General features: G+C 35.1%; 1 protein-coding gene across 1 annotated transcript in view; it reads left to right on the forward strand.

The window, feature by feature from the left end:
• Window positions 1–13,396, forward strand: part of CFAP47 (cilia and flagella associated protein 47) — a 343,082-nt gene that overhangs the window by 171,855 nt on the left and 157,831 nt on the right. The window contains exon 49 of the mRNA XM_056329101.1: window positions 12,997–13,108. Coding sequence (XP_056185076.1) covers window positions 12,997–13,108 — 112 coding nt within the window. The remainder of the gene's footprint in view (window positions 1–12,996; window positions 13,109–13,396) is intronic.

Raw genomic sequence — 13,396 nt, forward strand, 5'->3', positions numbered from 1 at the left:
AATGACAGGTGTTGGTAGAGAGTGGCTTCACCTTATTTTATAAAGAGACCTCATGTGTATACCAGAGCACTCTTCTTTTAGTTAATGGGAATTCATGGCAATGTGAAATTCTTCCTTAAACTCCTGCTGGTCTCCAATTTTTCACTGTTACAGGAAGATTTACATTTAGTAAACTTTGTCTGTCATAAAGAAAGTCCAGTTTTTTGACTCATTCTTAACCCTCCCAAACAGAGTAAGAAATATATATTTTGGGCATCACCAGCTTTGACATTTTTCTTTTAAACAATCTTGGCTTTTTAGATGTGCATGCATTTACATTTATAATACATTTGTACTTTCATCTCTGAAAGAACTGAATGTTTTTGAAAGTTGACAATGGAACTATTTCCTCTGCTTTCCCATTTTGTGCAAACTCAGTATTTTTTGTGCCCATAAAAGTGAAAGACACTGAAATAACAAACTTCAAAACTGATACATTAAAATTATGCATTGTATGTCTTTGTCAGAAACATTGAGTTAAATGGATTTATGACAGTTGTAATTATTCCAGGGTGAGCTATGTTTGATTGAACTTTGACCTTGAGAGTGTTCTCTGGGTACCAAAATCTGGGGTTTGGGTGTTTTTTTTTCTTCTGCTTGCTTTTGTGGTGGTTTGTTTTGCCCCACCCCCCCACCTTTTTTTTTTTTTTTTCCCTCTGTGAAGCAATGCTTGACAGTCTGATTGTGTGTGCTCCTTTTGCTCTGGACCTTTTGGTGGAGAAGTAGTACTGCCAGCAGTTTCATGCTTGTATGTGTGTAATTGATTAATTAGTGTGAAGAATGTATTTCCTCTATGCTAGGATTTTACCCAGAAGGTGTTGCAGATCAGTTGTTGAAGCAAGATGGGCTGGAATTGTTGGAAAAGGCACGATTACAAAACCTACCAGTGTCTGGAAAGTGTCTCCTCAACAAAGCAAACAATATTAATCACTTCCACCACTGTCCAGCAGATGTCATGTAATGTCTTGCACTGTTCTTCTAGTGAGTGAAGATCATTTGCTCGCTTTTAATTCTGAAAGGCTTAGTCTGTAAATTAGGATTTAATCAGTGAATCCAGAACATGATCACCATTATCTATAGTTATTAGGACAAAGGGGAAAACCTTCTGTAAGAGGGGCCTGTGACCAAGAACCTTGTTAGAAATGTGAAATTAGCTTTATTTACTCAGAAATGTATAGCACGAAAGGCAACAGGAAAAAGAAGTGATACTAATTCTGTTGTTGTTGTTTGTTCCATGCTGCCTGATTACTGTAATTTCTGGATAGTCTGTTGTGAAGCAGAGCAAAACAGACTGCAATTTTGTCTTTGTCAGTGTTTCCCTTGAGGGCAGTTGCTGACAGCCCAATAATTCCTCCTCCTTTTTAATCCAGCATCTTTGAAATTTTACTGTATTGTCCTTTAGCTAAATTGATGATTAAGTAGAAGAAATCTTGTCAGTTTTGGTAGGGGCAAAACAAAGACAATCCAGACAGTAATAGTTATAGAAATGTTTTTGATGGAATCTTGTGTAATTTTGTTGGCTAGTGAATATCTTCATTATTGAATTGGTTGGTTGATTTGCCCTGTATGTCCTCTACTGATGGAATGTATCCAATATACAAGGTAACTTCTCATAGATTATCTTGGATGTACATGATATTTTAAAAAAAAACTTCAGTATTTAATTTACTGGAGTAATAAGGCTCATCTTATATCAAGAATAGTACAAGGTGTGCCAGTAGGTGATGAGCATAATTTACAGGCATGCCCACAAACAATTTACTGCACAATGAATACCTAGCAATAAGTAATTTAACAGAATTAATACTTCGGTAATTTTGCCTTTGAGGTGTAAATTTAGCTTCACTATTTCATTTTAATAACTGAATATATTAAACTATAAACTTGATAAAAACTCATTTCATTAAAAAATTAATTACATTGTATATATGCTACTCTGTTTCTCAGTATTCACCATATTTATCTAATGGCCTCAACCAAAATAAGGGTACTACTGCAAAACTGAGTATTTAAAGTGAAAGTTAAGTCTGGGAGGAGGAAAGGGCAATAGTCTTTCTTTTCCTCCGTTAAGCCGTCTTCCCTCTGAATAATGCTTTTCTCATTTCAAACACGTATGAGTGTTCGTGTCTGGAGCCGCAATAATTTGTGCATGTGTGGTTTGCTTGTCTGTGTAACCATTAGTACGTATCAAGAGAGTTGGCGAGGGAGGAAGTGCCTTTGGAATTCAGTGGAGGTCACGTGCATGACTCCATCGGCCTACCTTTAAAAAATGGTAAGCAAAACACTTTCAGTGCCCACAAAGCATTCCATGAATAAAAAGACAATTTCCATAAATTCCTTTGAAAAATGTGAATGTTTTATGAACTCTTTCCTGCTGATTGATGTGTAAACCTTAGGGGAATATTGCCACCGTGCTTTTCATGGCTGGTGCTAGGGGACATTACAACAAATAGCCTTTCTCATGATTAGCTTACTCCTGGGTCTGAAAAAAGTCACAAAAGAATTCATAAAGAATTTGTGGACATATAATGTCAGCCAGAGAGCACATCCTTCTCTGATACTGAATAAGAGGTTAGTGACTGTAATGTAAGTGGATTTTAGTGGCTATAAAATTAGATTAAAATCATCCTACAAGAGTAGGATGTGTAAAGTATTTCTATTAAAAATCCAATCTGTTAGTCTCATGACAAAATTTTTTATACCGTTTTCCTTTGATTTTTATACAAAACTCTGCTGAATATAAATAATTGTCTGGTGTGGTGATGGTTACTTCTAATGACAGCTTTGATAGTAACTTTAGCTATAAAGATGCCTAGTTCTTTCAAGGCTTGGTTTTGCAGTAACAATATAAAACTGTTTAACTGGTTTTCTCTGTGTGGTTCAGAATAGATGTCATTAAAGTAAACTCTCCAGAGGAATTGCAAGGCTCAGATAAATTTCCTTTCAGGTATTAGGTTATACAAACTGTTAATAATTTCCAAAGGTATTGTAGAATAAATACATTAAAAAAAATATTAAATCCCCTGTTCTTCAATGTATTTCTGTCTATCCTCTGTACATCCATTTTAGCTCTTTACAATGCCAATGAAAGAATGACATGAAGGTTGAGTATTTGTAACAAATGTCTCAAAATAACAAAATTATTTACTGTACACCTCTAATGAAGGGCTTCCCTGTTCAGGATAAGTCTTGTTTGGTAATGTTTGTGAGGTTGCCTGAAAATAAATTCCACACAACTCTTGTAACCTTATTGCTGAAGGTTGTATACCCTCATCAAGTTTGTACTCTTTAACCACAAGTAAATCTGTGTATTCCATAATCCTTCTGATTTTTTCTGTCCATCCTATTTCAATCCTTTTGGCTTCCACATTACCTGCCAGAGCTTCTCTGACAGGCTTCACTACAGAAAAAGCATTTTTCATAGCAATAATGAATAGTACAAAGGCCTACAGAACATAAGAATAACCGTAGTTATTGGCAGGTTTGTGGTTGGGTTTTTTTGGTTGGTTTGGGTTTTTTTGTGTGTGTGTGTGATTATTTGCTATGAAATTGTTTGATCAGGTAAAGGTATAGTAAGCCCTTAGGTCTGATTTGTTTTCTGAGATAGAGTAGATAGGTCTCGGCAGGTGGCCTGGGTGGGTTGTGAAACGGGATTTTGTAGCACACTTTTTTTAGAACTCTGGGTTGCAGCTGAACAAGTGCGAATTATGTGGGGAATCTACTCAGTGCAACGTAAAGATGTTTTATTTCAGTGTTATAATATGCTGATGGCAAAAGAAAATATAAGAGTTAAAAGAATTCCTAATAACTCAGGAACCTGCGAGGAATGCACAAAGGGAGAGCTAGGGAAAGTAATGGAGTCTTCTTTTGAAACATTTGTCATTCTTGACAGCATAGAAAAAAAAAAATGTTTATCAGATTGATCAGTGACTCTCACAGACCCAGTTCTGACATATTTCTGGAGCATTAACTTTTTAATAAGTAGGGCCTGTCAATATTGTTAAACAGACATGAAAAATAATTTCCAAATGGAAACCTTGAGCATATTGCTGTTTGTTATACAAAGTGATAGGGGAATTTCAGTATATTTGATTATATTCGATATGTCCGCTCACCACTTTGGCTTGATGTGTCATGTGACGTTTTTGAAGTTATGCTTATTTGGTTATTCACGTCTGGAAAAAATGATTTTTTTTTTACCATAATTTTGAAGATTGGCTTTTCATTCCTATTCATCCTAAATAGCCATGTTACAGTTCTGCAGAATGAGTTTTCAAACCTGTGACTGATAAATTAGTTTAAAATTGTAATATTTTGTAAATGCTCCATTTATAATTTCTGGCTATGTGTAAATAATGACTTGAGATATAAGACAATGGAGAATGCTATAATTTAAAAATTAAATCTTAGGAGATGGATTTATTTGAGCAAATTTTCTGCATAATGATAGCTAATAATAATTTACGGTTTGTTTTCATTGTTTTATTTTACAGTTCTTATTTTCTGAGTGATACTGAAAAGATGTAATATACATTGTGTGGGTTTGAGGATATTTGTCATTAAAGAAATTCAGCATTTCTTCACTGAGTTAATTGTAGTGATCGCATGATAATTATTACAGCAACTTTGAACAGCATTGATGTTTCTTATGTTACACGTTGCCTTTCTAACAAAACCTATGCATATAATGCATCTAATTTTGTTACGAACTTGAAGGACTGATAATGATATGTGGATCCAGGCTGTAAAACAGAAATTTTATTGGAAATTCTATTCCATTTTAGCTTATTTTTTACTTCTTTATTAGTTTTTTTAAAATGTGTAATACCAAAGTATTTTATTCACTATCAACAGGGTTTTTTTTACATTGCTCAAAAAGATAATTAATTCTATTATACTGTGAAAATATGAGAAATAGTAGTGAAAGACTACTTTAATAGTCTATCAAACTCCTTCCTTTTTTCTTGTTTTTTTCTTTATTAAATTGCATGGTGTGATGGAGCTTGGGCTTATACATTCCTCTAAAGTACTTAATAAACATCTTTAAAATTATGTACTAATTATTTACCATTTTTATATTAGTTCCTGATTGATGTGAGATTTTATTAATGAAGAAGAATATTCTTTCAAAATCTTTGTAAATGGGTATAATTCATACATAAACTATGGGAAGAATAAATCCATATATTTTTTTAAGATGATAGACCTGCTAGGGTATAGGGATAAACACTGAAGTGGAAGTTTGTCTTTTCCTAGTTTGCTTATAAAGTTAAAAATTTTTCACACATAAGATCACCTGGTGTATTTTCTAATGGTTATGCCAAGGAATGTTACAAAGATGTTAAAGGATGGAAGAACTACGAGTAGAAGTTTTTACAAGACAGCATTAACATTGATATGATTGGGGTTTTGGCAATAGGATACTCACAAAGATTATAATTAGAATCCCCAATGTTACATAGATTGCAGGTGTATTAAATTGGTCAATATTTTAAGAAACTGCAGTTATTCTTGCCTGATAAGTTCTGTGTGTGTGTGTCTGTGTGTGTAGATCCACCTGTTTCTAGCTGTATAAATACTGTATGTAAGTATGTATCTATGCAACCCCACTCTTGATATGATTCTGTCTTAAAAGGAATTTAATTTTTTGGTATCGGATGGATATGGAATCCAAGATTTCCTTTTTTCTGTTCCATCGTTCTCATGAGAGTGCCTCTCCCCAAAACATTTCCAGTTAATGTACTCTGTATGCACCAATATTGTTGTTAGGTACAAGTTCTTACTCTTTTCTGGTGTAGAATTATTCATAATGATACAGTTTCATTACTTTTTTTCTTGACATTTTCATATTTATTAGGATACCGTTGAGACAAGATTTTTGTCTTGATTCAGGTTTGATCGTTCCTAAATTACAAAAAGTTCTATGAATGCTAGTCTTCTTTCCATAAATTCCAGTTAATCTATCTGTAATTGGCCATTGCTCCCTCCTTGCAAATTATGACAAATGCTAATGGACTGCCTCTCCCACTAACTGGTAGAAGCAATTCCATATGATTCCATTGACTCATATTAGATAGCTTGTAAATCTGAAGATTTTTTTTGTTGATAAAAGAGCCCCTGTTTAAGCCCTATTTTCTTACTTCAAAATTTACTTGCCTAATAATAATGATCTGTAGTAGATGTTTTTAGGTACATTCAGGTGCCTTTGAGAACATGTTTTTGCAGATTATGATAAAATGTAAAATCATATAGTGCTACATCTGTGACTAAAATTGTGTGCTATTCCTACATACAATCCTCATAAAAATACATTCTAATAGGAAATAGCTTTCTAATATTTAGAATTAAGTTGACTTAAAGCTCTCTGTATATAAATTCTTCCATCACTTTGCTCTGAGCTCTCCTCTGCACTTAGATCTTTGCAAGTAATTATTATTCCCAAAATCTGAAATTTCTGGACTTTTCCCATGCATACTTTCACATTTTCCGTCTTTTATACTGTCTGAGTGTTCTTGGATGTATTGTTATTATATTAATATAGCTACATTTAAGCAGACAGGCATTACATGACATTATGCCATATTGGAACCTCAAATGTCTGTGAACATTTCTCATTAAATAGGATTCCTGGTATGAATTCTAATATTATTATAAACTGCCTTGTGTGCATGTGCAAGTGTGGCCATGCACATTTAGTATCCATTTGCCATCTGAGGTTGATCATTTAGTCTCAGTAACACAGTTGATAAATCACATGGCCATTAGAGAAAGGGAAATTGCAACGTAAGGAATACATAAAAGGTAACTAGTGAGCGATGTCTGTTACAACCAAAGAGCTTGTCAGGATATTGGAGGGAGGAGATAATACTGTTGTGACCACTGTTTGGAGACTGGAGCCCCTAAGGTGTGAATAACTTAAATAGCAGAGATAAATTGGGTTGCTTATAAAGATAAATGAATGGGAGTGATTCATTAACAATAAGATGGTGAATATTCACCTCAGTAGGAATAGCGAGCAGCATAGAGAATACTAGGGAGTTTAATGACTGCAGTAGGAGGAAAGGTGACAGCAGGCTGAGGGTAGGTAGCATCAGTTATGTACAATTTTTAACATGGATTTATAATGGCCAGAGAAATAATGAAATGGCTGTTTCTTGGGTGCACTACTCTCATATTCATTATAGTCAGTATCTGATCCCAAAAGGTTTTAGAATGTGAACATGAATGAAAGAAAAAGACATAAACATTTTGATAGCTGTAATAGTGTGAAAAATCCTTTCTGTGACTGGCTGAGCAGCTACTCTTGCATTTCTAGTCATTTAAGAGAGTCCATCTGATGTTACAGGAACAGCCAGTAGTCACTGACCATTAGTACTTTCCCCTGAGAGTAACTCACACATGATCAAATTACTGCAGAATCTTCCTGAGTTCCAAAAGCAATGGAAATTGTCATACCCCAAAGTTCTTACTGTGATCCTAAACTCATTCTTACTTTCAGTCCAGAAGGTACTTGAGCGAGACTTTCATCTGTTAGTTACTATTTACACTGGATTCTATCAGCAGAACACGATGGAGTGAACATCTATTGTTAAAGTCGTTTCATTTTTAAGCTTAACTATATCACACTAGAGCTAGAAAACTGGTGGGATAGCTCCAGTATTTTTGCCATTTTGGCCTAATTTTTTAAAAATGCATTTTTATCAAGATCTGTCTCATTGTGGAAACACAGTTCAATATGTAGCTGTTAGACAGGAGAAGGGAGAGGAAGCAGCGACAATGATGGCATAAGCCTTTGGTGCATATTGGAAGCTGGAGGACATTATGTCAGGATGTTCAGTCAGGGAAAGTCAATATGGAGAATGACACATAAGCAATGTGTGTGGGCTGTTGGGGGGTTGTTGCATATTTGGGCTTGTGAATTTGGTTAAATTAAGAACAGAAATGGCTTTATCTTTTGGTGCAAAGGCTTAGATAGTAATGTAGATTAGTTGATTCAGCATCAAGGTATATTAACGCTTAAATTAATACAGAAATAGGCATTCAGATTTAATGTTACTAAGCTGACAGGATATCATAAGAGAAACCTTCAGTAGTCAGTTGTTGTGTTTTATACCCATATTTCATAACATCACTTTTAGTACTCATTGCTTTATAGCATAAATAGTATTCATGAAACTATGTGTATAAATAGAAAAAATGTTGAATACAGTACTGCTGATAGATGTTTTATTTCTGAATTCATTGGGTAGTTTGTCATTTCAGATGTTCAAGTTTTTGTATTTTAATTTCCTCTTTTGTGAGAATTCTAACACCTTAAAAAACTAAGGAAAGCTTTTTGATACTTTGCTGGAGAGGATGGAAGGAGGGTATTGTGTATGGTAGCTTACCTTACAGTCCCAGTTCTCTGATAATTTAGAGTTGGGACATTTTGAAGCATACCATGGCTGTCTTTCTACCCTTGAAGGGAAAAATCCATGAAATGGCAGTGTGTACTCTGATTTCATCTTGGTGTGCAGCCATGGAGCAGTACATACATTGTGCATGTGGGTGAGGACAAGAGAATACAGCTGTTAATGAGACCTTTAGGAAGGGTTTGGGAAATATGATTACAGAAGGCAGACTGACAGGAAGCTACTTAGAATTTTACAATTCTAGGATTTGGCTTGTGTAGCAAATGAGAAGCATATATGTTTATGAAGTAGTGTGATTATAACTGAATTAGTCGAAACTTTATTAAACTAAAACATTACCAGGAAGACTAAATTTTAGACACAAGGGGGGAAAAAGAACACTATCAAATGGGAAAAGAATATATTTTTTTAAAAGTCCAATTACCATTAAAATATGGTGGGAACAGTGGAAAATCCATAAAAAGAAAGGAGGAGAATTAGAGGCTCATAAAGAAGAAAATCAATTGACAAACTTTAGCAAACATTTCAGGTAGCATTAAATGATTTGCAGCGTTTGAGAGGTGAAAAGATTAAATAAATCAAATGAGTGAACGACAAATTATTGAGAGAGAGCTCGTGCACAGAGATAAGGCGGTAACTAGTGCTATCCCAAGGTAACAAGTCTACCTCTGTCTTTACAAAAAAATACCATTCTCTATAAATTAGTAATGAACTCATTTACTACCAAGGGAACAGTGGGGATTCACAACCATTTATAGTGAGAAATTGCATAATTTTTCATGGGAAAATACTATGCAGTTAGAAAGCTAATGTTTTGTGATCTAGCTTCTGATGTCCAGTACCTAACTTCTAGAAGTTTTCATGAAAGTGGGAAAATTTAAAACAGCCAAGTTAACTGCTTTACTGTAGTCAAGCATAATTTTTGAATTTTTCAAAATATGGACTTCAGTTATTTTAATGTAGTCAGAAGAGAAACCACAAACCTTCAGATCTATCATTCCAGCATGTTTTGTACAGAATGTATGTAGAGAAAAATCTTTGCTTTCATTAAGGATTAGAGTGGTGATGGAAGACAAAAATACCTTAAAAGTAATCAGTGTTAATATCAACAGTACCATTTTTATACCTGTCATGTATACACATAATAATAAAAATTTGTGCACAGGCTCATGCATATGATTCTAGATTGTTAAAAGCAAGGGTATTCTAGTGCTGGGAAGTCTTTTGAACAACTATAAAAAGACTCAGAGGATTTATGTCATTAAATTCATACTCAGAGAGAACAAAACCTCCAGTGGATTTGGAAGCTTTCATAAAAAAGGGGTAAAAGAGGTGACAAAGTTCCGAGCTGTTGATTGCTTTCTTTTAGACAATTCTTGCCTTGAAGTCCACAGATTTAGACAACTATCTGGGTTCTCTGTCTAGCTGGAGGAAGTAGGCACCCAGAAACAACTGTGAAAAGAGCCAACAAAAGGAATGGAGAATCGTATTAACAGGCCTGCAGTAAAGTATTAAGACATGTTTTCTCTTTGGATGTTTAGTTAATCTCTTCCATCTGAGCATATTAGGGCCAAGGAGCTGGTTCCAGGATCTACCGGTCTGGCCACTGCCCTAAACTTCTAGTTACTTGGTAAAAAAGTGTTACTCTTAGTGTTTTGTGGTTCTATAGGTGGGGATCATCATAAATCAGACTTCAGATATCCATGAAAAACTGTCTAATTAGGATCTGATGGAGTTCAGTCATAAAGTATATGCAGCAAAGCTATCCACTGTGAAGGAAAAAACCATTTCTGGCTCTATCCAGGAGTGAAAATCTCAAGATCTTTCCTAGCAAAATATTACCTTCCTTTACCGGGGTAGGTTACAGCTCAGTGGAGAAAATATGTGTGTACCTTTCAGAAGTAGGTGCCCTTTTTTATTTTTTTTATTATTATTTTTTTTGTCTAGTCACATTTGAGAATTGTTGAATTCTGCTGGTTCTGGCCAGTAAAAATGCATAAGGGATGGTGACAAGAAGCTATGATTGCCTGTCCATTGCCTGCTTCTCATCCCATCCATACTGAACAAAAAAGTGACAAAAGGAAGATGAACCCTCTTCAAGAGACAGTGTAGCAATAGATATATACTTCATGCAAGAAGAAAATGGACTTACTCAGCACTTAGTGGAAATATAATACTAGAAGGGACCACAAGCATCCATAGGTCTCCATGCCCTAGAATTACAGGCAGTTATGTAGTAAACATTTAGTTTAGAAACTCACAGAATATCTAATTTATGTGACTCTTACACCATGAAAGAAAAAAAAATCATTCTTAGCTCTACGAAAAAATATGGGACCTGCGAAAAAAGATGACAACTGTAATGTGTTTTTGGAAAAATGGGGTTTGAGATTGCCAGTGTCTTTGAACAGTGAAAAACCAGTGCATTTGTTAAGTAAACATCCCAGATGATCCTAGGAAGTTAACCATGTCCAGCACTAAGAGAAGAACAAACGAAAAAAATCCAGCAGTCTTACCAATCTGATGCAGGGGCAGGAAGGGAGAATTCCTTCATGTCTCTTGATATGAGCATCTGGATTCAAACACTGAAACAGTGGCCACATATATACTGACATGACTTCATTGCTTATACTCAACATTTTCCTGTTGGGTTATGCTATCACTTCCTTAAGGTTAACAACTTCACTTTAAAATAATTTAGCTTCTGTTAATTCTCTACTCTATTTGGAAAGGTATCCAAACCTTCTTTTGAATGACTTAAAACCATCAAAGCTCCAGTCCATATTTATTCATCAGCAATGCACATCTGTTTCATGTTTACAGTCAACTGTGCCAGTAGTGTTCCTTTTACTTTGACATCTTTTGGTGGAAACTAGTCTGATATGTCCAGTCTTTGACAGAAACTGTATTACCCTACTTCCCTGCTTTTTATCCAATTTAAATTAATCACATTTATCCTACTTTTGCTTCTGCCTCCATGTTACTTTTTCTTACATAAAAAGCCAATTCAACAAGGCTTTCCGTCATTGTCTTTTTGGCTCGTTTTTTTCTTGACAACTAGTCAGTTTTTCTATTATTTTTGGTTGTTGGACTACTAATATCTAGCTTGAAATGCCAGTTTACTGGGGAAGAGGAAGATATTGCCTTACAGTTGGTTTTTTTTCTCTGTTACTTGGAATAGAAGTTCCAGATTGTACTAGCACTTGAATAAAGGATTATATTAACATAAATACCCCAGAGAGGACAAACATTATAGCAATGGTTGGCTGTAATAGAAGGCAAGATGATCTTAGAACTGCTTTTCTCTACAGAAAGTATGAACAAAACTTACTAAAAAACAAACAAACAAACAAAAAAAACCAAAAAACTTTGGGGTGGAAGAAAATGATCTGTGCATCTAATACTTTTACTGTCATGAAAAAGATCTTTTTTAGAATCCAAGTCTTAGATGCTTGACAGGCTAGGTGAGGTCATTAGTGAAATGAATAAATGAGCTGGGAAAAAAAAAAAAAAAAAAGCCTTTCTGACTTGATTTGTTATTTCACTGAAAATTCACCTAAACAGCACAGATACAATTTTATTATTTAATATAATAAGAAACTAAATCATGCTACAGTACTACATGATATCCTGAAAATATTTTTTTAAAAGAGTTCTGTGTCTGTGGTAATCATCACCTTCAGTCAGATAGCCACTGCAGGAATTGTGGCGTCATTAAATACAGTCTCTCAGCAGCAGTTTGCTTCACCCAGTGGCAGAGGTAACAGAAGAGAGTGTGTGAGCAGGACCAGTCATGCAGTCCACCTGCTGGCTTTCTGCACAGCCAGTGACTTAAGCAGATAATTGTCAGCTGTGGTTGGTAATGCGTCAGACTTGAATGTCTGTTCCGTGAGCAGCTGATCATAGAGTCTGTCCGTAGCAAACTTATACAAGGGACAAAGAAATGAGATGCAATTAAGGAATACTCTCATTCTATATTTCTGCAATCAACTTTGTAGTTTATAAAATCTAAAGTTCAGCCTATGAAAATTGTATTGATCTTTTCATTTTTCAAATAGTTACTATGTGTGCCACTGTATACGTGTCATTTACGAAATATGACATATCAAAAAGCATGGTTTATTATCACTTGAGATATAGCAATTGATGTTGAAACAGCACTTCAGATTTTGCTTTGCTCTGTCTAGTTAGATGGATCACTACTGTTAAACCTCTTTGTTACACTTCTAAAGAAAATGTATGTAAAGTATTAAAGGCCTGACTGCAAATCTCTGCATATGCAAGTAGTTCCATATTCTAAATGAGATACTTCTACTCATGTTGAATAATGACTTCAAAATTTATGCTTGATATGATCTGTATATGCCAGCACTACTCTTACAACGTGTATTCTTTTCATATGCTTAAAGGTTAAGACTTTCTAATGGGCTAGGACTTACTTTATATCCTACTTTTCAAAGCAAGTAGAATGGATACTGTGCCTGTAGTGTTCTTGCAACAGTAACTTGCTTTTGATGATTTTTCCTCTGTGAATTCTCTTCACCAGGTATCTTCAGATCTTTCAGTGGTGGGTGGCGCACCTGTTATTACTGTAGAACCAGATGACACAGTTGCTTACACTTTGACTGTATCTCCGTGGAGACGAGGAATCTTTCAAGGTACAATGTAGAACCCAAGTTGTGGTGGGTTGACCTTGGCTGGACACCAGGTGCCCACCAAGGTTCTCTATCGTTCCCCTCTTCACCAGAACAGAGGAGGAGAAAATAAGATGAAGAAAACCTTGTGGGTCAAGATAAAGGCAGTTTAATGAAGCAATAGCAAAAATTGTGTGTGTGGCAGTGAAGGAAAACAAAAGATGTTATTCTCTACTTACCATCAGCAGACAATGTTCAGCCACTGCCCAGGAAGCAGGGCTTCAGTACGTGTAGCAGTTGCTCTGGAAGACA

The sequence above is a fragment of the Falco biarmicus genome, chromosome 2 (assembly GCF_023638135.1).
Source record: "Falco biarmicus isolate bFalBia1 chromosome 2, bFalBia1.pri, whole genome shotgun sequence".
NCBI classification, from domain to species: Eukaryota; Metazoa; Chordata; class Aves; order Falconiformes; family Falconidae; genus Falco; species Falco biarmicus.